General features: G+C 43.3%; 1 protein-coding gene across 1 annotated transcript in view; it reads left to right on the top strand.

Annotated features, from left to right (window-relative positions):
* The first annotated feature begins 1,951 nt into the window (after positions 1 to 1,951).
* Positions 1,952 to 18,684, top strand: part of LOC134616205 (uncharacterized) — a 28,241-nt gene continuing 11,508 nt past the window's right edge. Inside the window, exons 1-3 of the mRNA XM_065469532.1 lie at positions 1,952 to 2,096; positions 2,189 to 2,298; positions 4,350 to 4,440. Of these exons, the coding sequence (XP_065325604.1) occupies positions 1,952 to 2,096; positions 2,189 to 2,298; positions 4,350 to 4,440 (346 nt within the window). The remainder of the gene's footprint in view (positions 2,097 to 2,188; positions 2,299 to 4,349; positions 4,441 to 18,684) is intronic.

Raw genomic sequence — 18,684 nt, 5'->3', positions numbered from 1 at the left:
GTGAAGAATTTGATTCTACTTTCATTGTGTGATAAACAACAACCCGTGTGAGTGAAGCACAAACTGACTGTATCCAAACTTGCTCTCCTGCAGCAGACGGGCTGTGTGGGTTTCTGCTCTGCAGCCTCCACACCGTTAGCTGTGGCTTTTCACTTTAATAACACAATGACAGTTACAAGCATGAACTCTGCTTCAAGAATGATTCCAGGAAGGATCTGTGTTCTTCACCTGTGAGAGAAACAGCTCAAATCCTCAACTCAGAGCTGACAAATGAACTTTAATGGAATCAAAGGAGAGACCATGAAGCCCCTGCAGTCTGCTCAGCTCCCATTTTATTACCTGAGCTGAGTTTTTCATTCTGGATATCACACACGTAAGAACAGATCAAGTCTGAACAGCAAATGTTGGAGAATCATTTTGAAGTGTTGCTAAATGTCATTATTATTACAAAAACTACTGAATGATTCAGAAAATCGTTTCCAAAAAGCAGAAATATGCAAACAAAGTAGAAACAAGGCAACATGAGTCATTCAGATGCAGATAACATATTCTCCTTATTTTGAAGAACACAGTCATGAAATCTTTCTGTGTGTCATTCATTGAGTTGAAGTGCCTAATAGAAGAGGAAAAGCAGAAACAATCAATGATAGCTGAGACATTGAGAACATGGCTGTATGCCTGCTATCATAACAGGAAACAAAGCACACAAACAGCAAACACACAATAATGTGGTCGCAGCTTGTTGTGTGTTGTTAGGTGTCATTTTTGACTTTGACATTTAATGAAGTCACAAAAATGTGTGCGACTCATTAAAGGAGTGTGTACGTGTCAGTCAGTGCTCTGTATTCATGTGTTCACCTCATTAAACTCACTGAGACACTTTTCTCCTCCAAACTTACAGCACAGCTTCATATTTCACTGACTGATTCTTTGATTACATCCATTAAGGCTCACACAGTGAAATTAGTGCAAACTTACAAATGTGTTGGAACAATTTTGGCCTCCAAACTGAACTTTGAGACAAACAGTGAAGCTGTGAGCAAAAAGAGGCTCCAGTGTGTGTCATGGTGGAGGAAACTGTTGTATTCCCACATTAAAAACATGCTGATCTTATTGGATTTTCCCTCAAAGTCTTTTTCCTCCTTTTTCTCTTCATCCAAATGTTCTAGCAGGCTGACTGTGAGTCCCTGTTTAACCTGTACAGCAGAAAGTAACAGCAGTCAGCGGCCTCCACTTTACTTCATGACTTCAACCCCTCGCACAGTCAGTTTCACTTTCTTCCTTCTGTCTTTTAGTCCTAAAATGTAGAACAACACCAGATCAAAATATTTGTGTCCTTCACTCACATCTTCAAATGATACCTTCTATATCAGAGATGATACAAAGGCAACATTTGTCTTATTTCTCTTTCATGAATCAAAAAGTACTTTTGTACTGTTGTGTAAATGTGTATGTAAAGGTGGATGACTGCCTACTGCAAATGAAATCTAACCATGGGTACAAATAAATGAAGCTGAAGCTGACGTAAAACACAGCCCTGTTTTTATTACTGTTTATAGATATTATAATTGATGATCATCATTTTGAATGATTCTTAAAACTGTCGTCAATAAGACAGAATATTTAAAAATGAGATGCTGTGAATATTATTTATTCATTTTGTTTCAGAAAAACAAAGAAAAGGTGAACAAATTCAACAAGCTATATAAAGGAGAAAACCACAGATAACAGTGTGTGTTACTAAATTCACAGCAACCTGAATGTGTTTGTGGGAACATGAATGTGTTTGAGTGTTTCTGCATCATGTGACCCAGATTTTTGGATCTGCTGTCAGATTGAAATGAAGACGATGAAACCACACAGCAGCTTCAGCTGAGCTGTCAATCAGCAGCAGCAGTCTTATCTGTGGGCCGCAGGGGCTGATGGGAGCTTTGAGGACCTGTTAGAAACCATGTGGCCCTCGTCTGATCTCACAGCTCGTCCTTGTTTGGCCTCAGCTGCATCAGAGCGCCACTTCTCCCCAGGTTCACCAGAGGAAACACCACTGCACAAAATGCTTTTCCTCCCAGCTGCTGCTCTGTGCTGTCTGTGTTCAGGTGAGTGTTTCCAGCCAATCAGGAGCCAACAAAGTCAACCTGTAACAAACACTGTCACACTAACCTTCATCTATCTGTCTGTGCCTCTGCAGCACTGGTTACCATGGCAGCACAGCTGTTTCAGGAGGATTCGGAACTGATCAAGAGAGTTGGAGACGATGTCTCCATCGACTGTGATGGGACTCACCAGTGTTATGGATCAGTAAGCTGGTACCAGAAGAAAGAAACAGGAACATTCAAACATTTTCAGACTGCGTCTGTGCTCAACATAAAGAACTTCGGACTTCATCATTCAGCCATCTACTACTGCTACTGTTGGGTTTCTGCCCCCACAGTGAGAAATGATCCCTGCAGCCTGAACAAAAACCAACAGATGAACAGATGTCAAACAGTGTTTGTGACAGGAAGAGAGCAGTAAACCACAGCCCAGGTTCACAGATTTCACCTCCATCTCAGAGTCACAAACATACTGAGCTCAGGGAGATTTTTACGTACCAGTGAATAATAACTTAACACAATAATTTTTAATTAATATTTCTACAGGAGCTCTTGGCTTTTCTTAAGCTGGATTCTATTTCTTTATGGTTTTCTTTTAATAGTTTACAATTTTACATGAAACAAATGAAAATTTCAAAAGCCAAAGAGTTTTATCTTTAGTAACATGAAAAAAAAACATGGATTTATTACAATGATCATTAAGTTTGTTCATTGTAATAAGACTAAGAATTAATTTATTTAGTCATTAATATGATTTGTCGTATCTGCAGGTGCAGGTTTGTAGCAAGGAATGTTGTGGATCAGAGAACACAGGACTCAGCAACACACAACTGAACTAAAAGATTCACAGCTTTAAGGCTTGAAAAATGGGTAACAAAAACAAAAGGCAAAAAAGACCCTAATAAACAGTCACAAAACATCACTCAAGGGAAGGAAAACAGACACACAGAACCACTCCCTACAATAAGGAAGAACACGACAGAGGACAGAGAGAAATACAGATAGTGGAGATATCATCTGAATTTCAGGAGCGGGACCACTCCTCCTTCATGCCCCCTCTGGCCTCAGGCTATAAAAGCCCCCTTTCTCCAATACCCGCTGTTCTCATTTTCATGCCCCACCCTGTCCCCCCTTTTTTCTTTCCTCTCTTCTCCTGTCCTCTCCTCTCTTCCTTTCCTCCCTTTATTTCTCGTTAGTACATGGGGATCTGCCCGGCCCGAGAGCCGTCGCCAGTCCCCTTCAAGGCCTTCCCCAAACCGCAGCACTAATCACACTCCCTCATCCCTCATTGCTCATTGTTACCAAGGGAGTGGTCCCTGCTAGTGAAATATATACACGATGAGGATAACGAGGGAACAGGCCACAGGTAGAAATCTGACTGACTGGGAAGGCTGAAAGACACAGATTTGAAACTAAGGAACACTAAGCTCAATACACCAGTATTGAACTAGAACATAAGCTATAAACACAAAAACAGAGTCGAAGACCCAGGACAATGACAATGATTATTGTTTATTAGTAATGCATTTTTAATACAGTTTCTTCTGGAATAAATTCCATCATTCATTCACAGTGTTAATGTTCTCTTAATGAGCTGGGACTCTAGAACAATTGCTCTTAGAACTGAAGAAGCTTCTTGGATGAGAGGTGAAACGTCTTCAAGAAACTCAAAGAAGTCCAGTCGCTTTTCTTTCTGAGCTCGTTAGAGCACCATGACCTGAGAACCTACACAGACATATTCAATTCAATTCAATTTTATTTATATAGCGCCAAATCACAACAACAGTCACCTCAAGGCATTTTATATTGTACAGCAGATCATACAATAATATGTTCTCTTAACATATTGCTGGAGAAATGTAGTCAGATGATAACAAAGAGAGGGAAGGTAGTCAGAACTGAGGGGCTTGAACTACCAGAAGGCAACATTGCAGACATGGAGGACAGTCGGGCAATCGGTGCTCAAGAGTTGGCAGTTTGTCTTGTAATCGGAAGGTTGCCGGTTCGAGCCCCGGCTTGGACAGTCTCGGTCGTTGTGTCTTTGGGCAAGACACTTCACCTACTGGTGATGGCCAGAGGGGCTGATGATGCGATATAGCAGCCTCGCTTCTGTCAGTCTGCCCCAGAGCAGCTGTGGCTACAACTGTAGCTGCCTCCTGTGAATAAATAGTGGAATTGTCAAGTGCTTTGAGGGTCCTGAAAAACGCTATATAAATGTGATTCATTATTAGTTAGAAGTACCTGGGGATCCCACAGGCAAATGGGAACTATGAAGAGGCTGCTAGGAAGGCCGCAACCACCAAGTACCTGCAGAGGGTCAGGCAAGTCCTGAGGAGTCAGATGAAAGGTAAGAACAAGGTCCGGGCTATCAACACCTACGCCCTACCCGTGATCTCTGCCCAGAAAAGTGCAGTCCTAGGAACAGCTGAGATACTGTGCAGGACCCTCAGGCTCCCAGGCTTCTGGTAGAGGACCTGAGCTTGAAGGATAGACCGCCCGCAAGAAGAGACAGTAATGTTGATATAAACATTAGAGAAACGCATCATGGAGCTGAAATATGATCCTGCTTCCTCATTTGTACTCATTTACCCAGAGATAACCCACGCAAACACGGGGAGAACATGCAAACGCCACTTTGGCAATTTAGACACTTTTTGGGGATGCTCAGGCACACCTATATTTCCTCTATATTTCATCACAGAACCCCCTAAAAATAACTGTATTAACAGCAGTAATAATAGCGTATTTTAGAATTATTTTCTGGAATTAACTTAAAATGTTATATTTTCCAAATTTGTCTATTGTTGACAGAACAGAATAGAATGAAAACAGGTTTTATGTCCAGAGTTGTTGATGTCATTTTGTTATAGTGCTGACACACAGAAATGTAGCTGCTTCAGCAGCCTGGCATTTCATTAGTAGCCTCAAGAAGTTTGTGACAGAAAGAAGATGCAGAGATTTCATGACACAAATGAGTGATGCAGATTTAAAACAGACTTTATCTGAAATACAGCAAAAGTTAAAACTGTTTTGATAATGCATGAGTGTTACTCTGACTTATAAACTGTCTGGTCATTTTAATGTGTTTGTTTTCTAAATAGTGTCAAAAAAAGTTAGCTAATGAAGCTTAAATCAGTAAAGATTATTAGCTAATTTCCATCCATTAGTCTGCTGGTATATCACGAGTTGAAGAAGCTGATGTATTTTATTATTTTACTTTGTTGAAGGTTTATATTCCTTTCATTGAATTGGCTTCAGTATTTGTTTCCAGTACAGCTCCAGATCCAGGTGACAGCAAGTCAAAGTGATATTACCTGTTTATGTCAATCAGGAGTTTGAATAATACTACAAATTGATATGGATCAGTTTATTAACATTTAACTTTTGGGTGATGGCACAAAGACTGAGAGAGGAGGATAGAGAGGGAGAGAAAGGGAGAGAGCAGGATGAAGACAGCAGGGAGAGAGTAAGTAAAAAGAAACAGGTGAGGGAGGACATGTGGTCAAAAATCATAAAGCTGTAGCTTCTGTTTTACCCACATTCGCTGATGATGATTTCACATAACTAAGCAGTGTGTTGTACTGTTATCAATTATAGATCCTCAACTTGCTCTGATAATAATAATTCTTATTATAATTTTTGTTATTTTTTCATTTCTAGTTGACTGATGAGGACAGAGAGGTTGTACAGGAGAGGAAGAATGAGGAAACATGGAGTGATGTTAGCTGAAAAAAACAGTTATTTTTCACAAACTGGTTTTTCATGTATTTCGTGGAATCTTTGCTTGTTTACCAGTAGCATACTTAAAAAATGCGAGTGGACAGTGACAACTGATCATAGTAACATGAATAATATCATTTTACTGGATTTGCTCTAAACATGGCTGCCACTACATTGATATGACGGACTTCAAATCTCTTCTGGGGAATGATGACCCTCTGTGCTGAGTCTGTATAATAAAGAGAGGCTTTGTATGAGTTCCAAAACTTACTTTGGTGGACTGCAGCAATGAGACTGAAATCATGTTGTGAGTGTCATCTTATCTCCTTTGCCACAAATAGTTCTTTAACTTCTTTAACGCCTCACCCTTTACCTCGAGTTCGACAACTAAAGACTCTGATTATTCACTCTGAATTATTCTTATACACATCAACATGTCGTCCAACTAATTAGATTGCTTTTAAAGGTAACATCGTAATATTTATCCATTGAGGTTTGCAAATGTGAAAATGGTTGATTACATTTGTAAACAGCATATTCCATTAATATTAATAACATAAGATAAGATAACTTTTATTAGTCCCACAAAACAGTGCAAAGTTGCACAGAAAAATTAGAGAAAAACACTGGAAATATAAAATATCAATAAGATACTGTACACAATAGAATAAAATAAAATATAATACTATATACAATTGAATAAAATAGAATACAAATGCTATATACAATATGAGTATAATACAACGATGCCAGAAAGAGTATTGCACTTAGTGTTATTGCACATGTGTGGATGTGTGTGTTTGATCAGTTGAAGTCTTTGTTGTGGAGTCTGACAGCAGTGGGGAGGAAAGACCTGCAAAATCTCTCCGTCCCACATCGTGGGTGTCGCAGCCTGCCACTGAAGGAGCTGCTCAGTGCTGTCACAGTCTCATGCATGGGGTGGGAGATGTTGTCCAACAGTGATGACAGCTTAGCCACCATTCTCCTGTCACTCACCACCTCCACTGGGTCCAGAGGGCATCCTAGAACAGAGCTGGCCCTGCGGATCAGCCTGTTCAGTCTCTTCCTGTCCCCGGCTGAGATGTTGCCACCCCAGCAGACCACACCGTAAAAGATAGCTGAGGCCACCACAGAGTCATAGAAGGTCTTCACGAGTGGGCCCTCCACTCCAAAAGAGTCTCTGCAGCAGGTACAGCCTGCTCTGACCTTTCCTGTAGAGGGCATCTGAATTATGAGTCCAGTCCAGTTTATTGTTCAGATGAACACCAAGGTACCTGTAGCTGTCCACAGCCTCAATGTCCATACCTTGGATGTTCAGTGGTTGCAGTGGAGGATGTTTGTGCCTGCGGAAGTCTACCACCACCGCCTTGGTTTTAATAGTGTTGATCTGGAGGTAGTTCTGCTGGCACCAGTCCACAAAGCCTTGTGTCAGTTCTCTGTACTCTGTACTCCTTGTCGTCCCCCATCAGTGAAGTGGGTCCAGTGATGAGCTCACAAGGTGCCGAAGCTGAGCCAGGACCAGCCGCTCCAGGGTCTTCATCAGGTGGGATGTCAGAGCCACTGGCCTATAGCTGTTGAGGTCCTTGGGGCGTGAAGTCTTTGGCATTGGTACAACACAGGAGGTTTTCCAGAGCTGTGGGACTCTCCCCAGCCTCAGGCCCAGGTTGAAGAGGTGCTCCATCACCCCACACAGTTGGTCTGCGCAGGAACTGACGACTCTTGAGCTGATGCCATCTGGACCCGCAGCTTTCCTGACTTTAATCCTCCTCAGTTCCCTTCTAACCTGGGTGGTTGAGAGAGACAGGTTGGAGCCTTGTGTTCAGTGAGTATTGGATGCTGTTGTTGGGGGTGGGGAGGAGTGAGCAGGGTGAATAGAGGAGGTGTGAAACGTCTGAGGTGTCAGAAGTGGAACAGCAGCAGTGGGGGTGGGTGAGTCTGCAGCCGATGTTGGAGACTGCCTCATGGATGAATCAAATCTGTTGAAGAAATGATTCAGTTCATTTGCCCACCTCACATCCCTCCCAGGCAGAGAGTTCTGACGTTTGTGGCCTGAGATGGTTCTGAGGCCTCTCCAGACTTCACCAACGTTGTTTCGTTGAAGCTGGTTCTCCATCTTCTGCCTGTAGCTGTCCTTCCCATTCCTTATCAGTCCCCTCAGCTCTCTCTGCACCCTTTTCAGCTCCTCCGTGTCTCTAGATTTGAAGGCCCTCCTCTTCTGCTTGAGGACAACTTTAATTTCTGTGGTAATCCAAGGTTTATTGTTGGAGATACACCACACAGTCCTGGTGGGTGCGGTGTTATCTACACAGAAGTTTATACAGTCCGTAATGCGTGTCACCAGCCTGTCGATGTCCTCTCCGTGGTCATCACAGATCACTTCCCACACAGTATGTCTGTGAAGGTTCTCAGTCATCCAGGTCATCGTAGTCAAAGGAGTTTGCAAAGAAAAGCGTCTGGACTTCTTTAAGTTGCTTGAAGACGTTTCACCTCTCATCCGAGAAGCTTCTTCAGTTCTAAGGTCAAATGGTCGAGAGTCCCAGATTTAAACCCAGTGGGAGTATCCCCCCAAAGAGGGACAAAGGACCCCTGGTGATCCTCTAATCACATGAGCCAAGGTGTGAAAGCGTGTGTGGGACCTAATCAGCCAAGGTTTCGGGTGAGCTCATTGTGAAACCTGGCCCCACCCTATCATGTGAATTCCTGAGGTCAGATGGCCCAGAATGTGAGTGGGCGTTAAGGCGTCTGGGAAGGATCTCAAAACTGGATTATAGATGGCAGACAGTTGGTGTCATACACCACCGCCTCGGTTCAAAGATGGTCGCTCACAGTGGACATAGATGGCCTCTTTCACTCCTCTTTCAAACCATCTGTCCTCTCTGTCCAAAATGTGAACATTGGCATCCTCGAAAGAGTGACCTTTGACCTTAAGATGCAGATGAACTACTGAGTCTTGTCCTGTGGAGGTGGCTCTTCTATGTTGTGCCATGCGCTTGTGAAGTGGCTGTTTGGTCTCTCCAATGTAGAGGTCTGGGCATTCCTCGTTGCACTGTACAGCATACACCACGTTGTTAAGTCTGTGTTTTGGAGTTTTGTCTTTCGGGTGAACCAGTTTGTGTCTGAGTGTGTTGCTGGGTCTGAAGTACACTGGGATGTCGTGCTTGGAGAAAACTCTCCTGAGTTTCTCTGATACACCGGCTACATAGGGGATGACAATGTTGTTGCGTCTGTCCTTCTTATCCTCCCTCACTGGTGTCTGATCTTCTTTTCTGTGCCTCTTTGCTGACTTAATGAACGCCCAGTTGGGATAACCACGTTTTGAGTGCTTTCTTTACGTGTGTGTGTGTTCCTTCTTTTTCCCTTCAGGCTTAGAGGGAACATGTTCTGCCCGGTGGTGTAGGGTCCTAATTACTCCAAGTTTGTGTTCCAGAGGGTGATGGGAGTCAAAGAGGAGGTACTGGTCCGTGTGTGTGGGCTTCCGGTAAACTTCATTGTTGAGGTTGCCATTCTCTTCAATGTGCACAGCGCAGTCCAGGAAAGGCAACACACTCAGACAGAAACTGGTTCATCCCAATGACAAAACTCCAAAACACAAACTTAACAACGTGGTGTATGCTGTACAGTGCAGCGAGGAATGCCCAGACCTCTATATTGGAGAGACCAAACAGCCACTTCATGAACGCATGGCACAACATAGAAGAGCCACCTCCACGGGACAAGACTCAGCAGTCCATCTGCATCTAAAGGACAAAGGTCACTCTTTCAAGGATGCCAATGTTCACATTTTGGACAGAGAGGACAGATGGTTTGAAAGAGGAGTGAAAGAAGCCATTTACGTCCACTGTGAGCGACCATCTTTGAACAGAGGCGGTGGTTTACGACACCAACTGTCTGCCATCTATAATCCAGTTTTGAGAACCCTTCCCAGACACCTTAACGCCCACTCACATCCTGGGCCATCTGACCTCAGGATATCACATGATAGGGTGGGGCCAGGTTTCACAATGAGCTCACCCGAAACCCTGGCTGATTGTGACTCACACCTCGGCTCATGTGATTAGATAGAGGATCATCAGAGGGTCCTTTGTCCCTCTTTGGGGGGAAACTCCCACTGGGTTTAAATCTGGGACTCTCCACCATTTGACCCTTTAGAACTGAAGAAGCTTCTCGGATGAGAGGTGAAACATCTTCAAGCAACTTAAACAAGTCCAGACGCTTTTCTTTCCAAGCTCCTTAGACTACGATGACCTGGATGACTGAGAACCTTCACAGACACAATACAAAATGTTTAATTTATTTTATCAACTTTTCTTCTGATGATGTTGTCGTGGATCTGCGTTCGACTACTCCGCCTAGGCTGTACTGTTTAGCGCAGATCCAGTGAGCGCAGCGCAAGCTAGCGAGACAGAAGCTAAGCTCGTTGCAACATGGCAACTGCCTCAATTCTACCCGAAATTGAACCTCCCCCACCCTCATTCAGATCTGGCGTTTGGAACTATTTTGGTTTCCGTGTGAAGTATGACCCTGATGGACAAAAGTAAAACAGTATGTCGGATGTGCCACGCAAAGCTCAATTACATTGGTGGGAACTAATTCGTTAGAGCAGTTAGCTCGTTAATGTGTTGATGCCGTCCAGCCCCACGCACGGGGCGATCCGCGATAACTCGTCAACGGAGATTTGCCGCGTTATGGTGTTAAAGTCATTTTAACGAGATTAACGCTGACAGCACTAGTGGGAACAAAACAAATACGACTGCACATTGTGTGTGAATGTGTGTGTGAATGGGTGGATGACTGAATGTGTGAAGCGCTTTCGGGTCCTTAGGGACTAGTAAAGTGCTATACAAATACAGGTCATTTACCATTTACCATTTACGTCGACATCAGTGCAAAGACAAGTGGAAGCAGACAAAACAACAAGCACGCATGCTACAAACTTTACCGTAGAGAGCCAGGTGCTAACGCACATGAATCTCCTTATGGGGACCTGATATGTTTAATATGCTGCTGAGAACATAACCCAGAAGAAGGGTATTGTATAGCTTTTATTTTGGAAAGAGCTATTTCTCTGTAATGTAATGTAACTCTCTTTTCCAAAGATGAGTGATTTCTCGATCAGATAGATTTATTTTTTTCATTATTTTGTTGTTTCAGCAACATTAAATTTAAAAGCTGTACTTTTGAGTTAAAATATATATTTATAATTTTAATAAATGACAAATTAAAAAGGCATGAACATTTTTTTGTATCGAAAAAATAGCGAACCGTTTTGTGTATCTTTGCTTTAGGTGATTCATAATTGTGACTCGAACTTTATGCTTTCTCCATCTTGAAAGTGATTACATCCTTGCATTACAAACTTTAGGTTCATTTTTTGCTGGCAGATTTTAAGAAAATAGTCAGATTTAGAATATAACATGCAGCGTTCTATAGATGAATACATAACAAGATAAAAAAAAATTACATGTGGGGCGTAACACTTGGTTTCAACATAACTTTATTCTTTCCTGAGTTATTTACAAGTTTCTGACCACTTATAACATGTGTTCAATGTGCTGCCCATTGTGGTGGATTGTCAATGCAACCCTCTTCTCCCACTCTTCACACACTGATAGCAACACCGCAGAAGAAATGCCAGCACAGGCATCCAGTATCCGTAGTTTCAGGTGCTGCACATCTCGTATCTTCACACCATAGACGATTGCCTTCAGATGACCCCAAAGATAAAAGTCTAAGGGGGTCAGATCGGGAGACCTAGGGGGCCATTCAACTGGCCCACGACGACCAATCCGCTTTCCAGGAAACTGTTCATCTAGGAATGCTCGGACCTGGCACCCATAATGTGGTGGTGCACCATCTTGCTGGAAAAACTCAGGGAACGTGCCAGCTTCAGTGCATAAAGAGGGAAACACATCATCATGTAGCAATTTCAAATATCCAGTGGCCTTGAGGTTTCCATTGATGAAGAATGGACCCACTATCGTTGTACCCCATATGCCACACCAAATCATCACTTTTGCTTTTCCAACAGTCTTGGAGGGATCCATCCAATGTGGGTTAGTGTCAGACCAATAGCGGTGGTTTTGTTTGTTAACTTCACCATTCACATAAAAGTTTGTCTCATCACTGAACAAAATCTTCTGCGTGAACTGAGGGTCCTGTTCCAATTTTTGTTTTGCCCATTCGCCAAATTCTGTGCGCCGATCTGGGTCATCCTCATTGAGATGCTGCAGTAGCTGGAGTTTGTAAGTGTGCCATTTGTGAGTAGCTAATATCCACCAAAGGGATGTTCATTAGTGACAGTTTTCTTGCGTCCACATTTTGGCAAATCCAACACTGAACCAGTTTCATGAAACTTAGCAAGCAGTTTGCTGACTGTAGCATGGGAGATCCGCTCCTCACATGTTAACCTCTTCGACATGTCAATGGCTGTGAACAAAGAGAAACTTGTAAATAACTCATGAAAGAATAAAGTTACGTTGAAACCAAGCACACCATTGTTTTTCTTGTGACATTACCAATAAGTTTGATGTGTCACATGGCCCTCTTCTCATTGAGAAAACAAAAGTTGTATCCAAGATGGCCGACTTCTAATTGGCCACCATGGTCACCACCCATCTTGAGGAGTTTGCCCCCTCACATATACTAATGTGCCACAAACAGGACTTTAATATCACCAATCATTCCCATGTTATTACGGTGTATCCATATAAATGGCCCACCCTGTAGAAGCAACAGTGTTGATCCGTAACAAGGACTGTTACAGATGAACCTGCACACTGGGTTTTGCTGATAGTCAGTGGTTGGCCATAAGATAGACAGATGCCCAAAAAGAGGCTTTCAATCAAAACAAACAGACCATCCGTAGTGACAGGTAAAAAAAAAGCTGTCCTCAAAAACGAAAAATTGCACCTGCTACTGTGGAGGAGTTGTCTCAACTGATGGCAAAATACTTCTCCAAGCATAGTTCTGTTCTGAATAACCCATAATGTTTTATTTAGGGGGCCATGCAAATAATTTGCATTCACCGAATATGTACTTACTAAATACCACTGTTCAAAAAGTTGAATAAAGAAACAAACTAATTTTTGCCTTTTAATTAAAACCACTTTGTAGAACATGTGGTTACAATGTAGAATCAATGTCATGTATAGTTTACAAATGACAAAATGTTCACATAAAATCATGACAGCATTTAAATAATATCACCTACTGCTAGCATTCTGTAATTTACTGTCTCTTTTGAAAACTTCTCACTACATATACAGCACAAGACTTTTAAGAGTATTTAACAAGGCAAACTCCTCAAGTCTTAGTTCAAACTGTGTGATCAAAGACATTCCTTTGTTTCTGACCCCCTCCCCAGCCTGTTGAATGGTGGGGGAGGCTGTAGTGTTTTATTATAGGCACATCCTATGTGAAGGTTCTGTTTTCTTGTTTAGTAACTTTCTTGCCATTTATGACCTCACCTGTGTTTGTGTATAGTAGACCGTTACAGGAATTAAGCCATATACAGGGTGGGGGATTCAATTCAATTCAATTTTATTTATATAGCGCCAAATCACAACAAAAGTTGCCCTCAATGCGCTTTATATTGTACTTTATATTGACTCACACTTAAACATGGATGGTTTTCATCTGATCCGGGCCGACAGAACAACGGAGAGTGGTAAGAAGAGAGGAGGGGGTCTGGCTGTGTTTGTGAACGATAGATGGTGTAACTCTGGGCATTTATCTATCAAAGAGACGCTATGCTGTAAGGACATTGAGCTGCTAGCGGTTAGCATGAGACCGTACTATCTACCACGAGAGTTTACACACGTGATTATGATAGCTGTGTATGTCCCGCCCTCTGCTAACGCTGCAGCAGCCTGTGAGGTCCTGCACACTGTAACCAGCAGACTCCAAACACAGCACCCTCAGACCCTTTTCCTGATCTCTGGGGACTTTAATCACATCTCCCTGTCGTCCACTCTCCCCACCTTCACCCAGTATGTTACCTGCCACACCAGAGACAATAAAACATTGGACTTATTGTATGCCAACACCAAGGAGGCATACAGCTCATCACCTCTCCCTCCCCTGGGGGGCTCAGATCACAACCTGGTTCATCTCCAGCCTGTGTATAAACCTCTAGTACACAGAGAACCAGTTGTGAAACGCACAGTAAGGAAATGGTCGGCAGAGACTGAAGAGGCCCTGAGGGACTGTTTCCGTTCTACTGTGTGGGACAACCTCTGCAGCCCCCTGGAGGATGACCTCAACAGCATCACAGACTGCATTACGGATTACATGAACTTCTGTGTGGACAACACCGTACCCATCATAAAAGTACAGTGTTTTTCTAACAACAAGCCATGGATAAATCCTGAAATTAAGGCTCTCCTCAAGGAGAAGAAGAGAGTCTTTAGATGTGGAGACAAACAGTAGCTGAGAGTTGTCCAGAAGAAGCTGAAATGGAAGATAAGGCAAGGAAAGGAAAACTACAGGAGGAATCTGGAAGAGCAGCTGCAAGAGGACAACATCAGAGGGGTTTGGAACAGCCTGAAGACAATCTCAGGACAAAAACCAACCCCCCAGGCTGCAGGAGACTTAGGGTGGGTGAATGACCTAAATAAATATTTTAATAGGTTTGATCAAAGACCCACCCCTCCCACAGCATCGTCCCCCTGCTGCAATCTCCTTCATCTTCAGGGACTGCCTGTCCTTCATCTCAGGACTTCACACCTCTCAGCTTCACACCTCCCAGCATCGCCATCATCTACCTCCTGCACCGAGCTCTGACTCACCTGGAGAAGCCTGGAAGCACTGTGAGGATCATGTTCTTTGATTTCTCCAGTGCTTTTAACACCATTCAGCCACGACTTCTGAGAGACAAGCTGGAGCTATCAGGAGTGGACCACCACATGTCCCAGTGGATACTGGATTACCTCACAGAACGTCCACAGTATGTGAGGTCACAGGGCTGTGTCTCTGATATACTGGTCTGCAGTACGGGGGCCCCACAGGGAACTGTGCTGGCACCGTTCCTCTTCACCCTCTACACTGCAGACTTCTCCATCAACTCCCCACGCTGCCACCTACAGAAGTTCTCTGACGACTCTGCCATAGTCGGCCTCATCACAGGTGAGGATGACTCAGAGTACAGACAGTGGACTCTGGACTTTGTAGACTGGTGCCAGCAGAACCACCTGCTGATCAATGCCGGGAAAACCAAGGAGTTGGTGGTGGGTTTCCGGAGACGCAGACCCACCACACTGACACCGGTGAACATCCAGGGAGTGGACATTGAGATAGTGGACTCTTATAGGTACCTGGGTGTTCACCTGAATAATAAGCTAGACTGAAGCCACAACACTGATGCTCTTTACAGGAAGGGTCAGAGCAGACTCTACCTGCTGAGGCGGCTGAGGTCATTTGGAGTACAGGGAGCACTTTTAAAGACCTTCTATGACTCTGTGGTGGTATCTGTCATTTTTTACAGTGTGGTATGTTGGAGCAGCGGTTTATCGGCAGTTGAGAGGAAGAGGTTGGATAAACTCATCAGGAAGGCCAGCTCTGTTCTGGGATGCACCCTGGACCCAGTGCAGGTGGTGGGAAACAGAAGGACTCTGGCCAAAATAACATCTCTGATGGACAGAGTCTCCCACCCCATGCATGTAAATGTTGCTGAACTGCAGAGCTCCTTCAATGAGAGACTGCTGCATCCTAGATGCATGAAGGAGGTCCTTCCTCCCTGCAGCTGTCAGACTGTACAATCAGAACTGCTCCCAACAAACGCAGATGTTTACATCTGCGCTGTAACTGCAATAATTTAATCAACCGATTCACACTATAACCAGGGTTTGCCTCTTATCTGTATTTAATTTTATTTAACTTAATAACTGTACAGTACTCTGTTTATAGTAACCATTGTCCTTAATGTAAAAATGTAAATATGTAAAAAAAAATTGTGTATGTTTCTGTTCTGTGTCCTGTGTACTGTTTGTTGTATATGTGTCTTTCTGGTTGCTGTTACAACCAAATTTCCCCTTGTGGGACAATTAAAGGATTATTCTATTCTTCTTCTTCTTCTTCTTCTTCTTCTACAGTCAGTGTTGGGGAGTAACGGAATACATGTACCACCGTTACGTATTTAAAATACAAAATATGAGTAACTGTATTCCGTTACAGTTACCGTTTAAAAGGGTGGTATTCAGAATACAGTTACTTTGTTGAAATAAATGGATTACATGGCGGTATTTTCCTGTTTCGTATTGTGGCGGGTCAGGACTGTTTGGGTTTTGTTTGACAGCTACGTTCTGTTGTTCCAGGAGGCAGCGTTACGGTTGCCATGGTTACAGGGTGACGCTCTCTCTCTCTGCGACTGTGTGTTTCCTGGGTGAGAGAGCGCCTTTTTGTTGTTGTTGTGCAAAGTTAATAGGCAGAATGCTACAGGCATAGCTCTAAAGAATGTAGCCTCATGGGCAGTGTAATCCGTGCTGCAGGGAGAATGGACTGCCATACACGTTATGTGTCTGTGAGCGAGGGAGGGAGAAAAAGACGAGTGGAAAAGTCCGAGCTGTCATCGAGCAGAAACGGGAGCTGGAAGCATGTAAATATAATAATAACCACCGCAGCCAAGAAGAGTGCCTGACGAGCCCAGTTGTAAGTAAGCTATTAAGACTCGACTGTACACTGTGTTCGTGTTTTCCTCCGAAACAATAAGTTCAGTTTGTGCAGCCTTTCAACGCCTCTCTCTGTCTCTCGCAAGGAAAGTTGACCCAGACAACAAAGTAAAGCTATTTTTCGGCTACGAGCCCGACACGAACCCGACATATTAGCCAGAGGTCCCTTTACTACGGTTCGGAGCCGCGGACCTTCAGTAACAGTAATAAATCACACAGCAATAGTACATTCACATAGTTGTAAAAAGCATGATAATATATTAAGTAATCTAAAGTATTCAGAATACATTATTCTCATTGAGTAAAGTAACAGAATACGTTACAAAATACATTTTTGGCCATGTATTCTGTAATCTATAGTAGAACACATTTTAAAAGTAACCTTCCCAACACTGTGTACAGTAGATACAGAGAAAAAACCAACAATCATATGACCCCCTATGAGCAAGCACTTTGGCGACAGTGGGAAGGAAAAACTCCCTTTTAACAGAACCAGGCTCAGGGAGGGACGGGGACATTTGCTGCGACAGGTTGGGGTGAGAGAAGGAAAACAGGATAAAGACATGCTGTGGAAGAGAGACAGAGATTAATAACAGATATGATTCGATGCAGAGAGGTCTATTAACATTTACTGAGTGAGAAAGGTGACTGGAAAGGAAAAACTCAGTGGATCATGGGAATCCCCCGGCAGCCTACGTCTATTGCAGCATAACTAAGGAAGGATTCAGGGTCACCTGGTCCAGTCCTAACTATAGCAAAAAGGAAAGTTTTAAGCCTAATCTTGAAAGTAGAGATAGTGTCTGTCTCCTGAATCCAAACTGGAAGCTGGTTCCATAGAAGAGGGGCCTGAAAACTGAAGGCTCTGCCTCCCATTCTACTTTTAAATACTCTAGGAACAACAAGTAAGCCTGCAATGCGAGAGCGAAGTGCTCTAATAGGGTGATATGGTACTACAAGGTCATTAAGATAAGATGGGGCCTGATTATTTAAGACCTTGTATGCAGTGTTGGGGAGTAACGGAATACATGTACCGCCGTTACGTATTTAGAATACAAAATATGAGTAACTGTATTCCGTTACAGTTACCGTTTAAAAAGGTGGTATTCAGAATACAGTTACTTTGTTGAAATAAATGGATTACACGGCGGTACTTTCCTGTTTCATATTGTCGCGGGTCAGGACTGTTTGGGTTTGTTTGACAGCTACGCTCTGTTGTTCCAGGCGGCAGCGTTACGGTTGCCATGGTTACAGGGTGACGCTCTCTCTCTCTGCGTGTTTCCTGGGTGAGAGAGCGCCTTTTTGTTGTTGTTGTTGTGCTAAGCTAAAAGGCAGAGTGTTACAGGCATGGCCCTAAAGAATGTAGCCTCATGGGCAGTGTAGTCCGTGCTGCAGGGAGAATGGACTGCCATACACGTTATGTGTCTGTGAGCGAGGGAGGGAGAGAAAGGAAAAGTCCGAGCTGTCACGGAGCAAAAACGGGAGCTGGAAGCATGTAAATATAATAATAACCACTGCAGCCAAGAAGAGTGCCTGACGAGCCCAGTTGTAAGTAAGCTATTAAGACTCAACTGTACACTGTGTTCGTGTTTTCCTCTGGAAAAAATAAGTTCCGTTGGAGCAGCCTTTCAACGCCTCTCTCTGTCTCTGCTAGCAAAGTTGACCCAGACAACAAAGTAAAGCTAGTTTTCAGCTACGAGCCCGACACGAACCAGACGTATTAGCCAGATGTCCCTTTACTACGGTTCGGAGCCGCGGACCTTCAGTAACAGTAATAAATCACAGCAATAGTACATTCACGTAGTTGTAAAAAGCATGATAATATATTAAGTAATCTAAAGTATTCAGAATACATTATTCTCATTGAGTAAAGTAACAGAATACGTTACAAAATACATTTTTGGCCATGTATTCTGTAATCTATAGTAGAACACATTTTAAAAGTAACCTTCCCAACACTGTGTACAGTAGATACAGAGAAAAAACCAACAATCATATGACCCCCTATGAGCAAGCACTTTGGCGACAGTGGGAAGGAAAAACTCCCTTTTAACAGAACCAGGCTCAGGGAGGGACGGGGACATTTGCTGCGACAGGTTGGGGTGAGAGAAGGAAAACAGGATAAAGACATGCTGTGGAAGAGAGACAGAGATTAATAATAGATATGATTCGATGCAGAGAGGTCTATTAACATTTACTGAGTGAGAAAG

Source organism: Pelmatolapia mariae, linkage group LG18 (assembly GCF_036321145.2).
Source record: "Pelmatolapia mariae isolate MD_Pm_ZW linkage group LG18, Pm_UMD_F_2, whole genome shotgun sequence".
NCBI classification, from domain to species: Eukaryota; Metazoa; Chordata; class Actinopteri; order Cichliformes; family Cichlidae; genus Pelmatolapia; species Pelmatolapia mariae.
The sequence above is the reverse complement of the archived record's forward strand: the minus strand, read 5'-3'. Positions and strand labels throughout refer to the sequence as shown.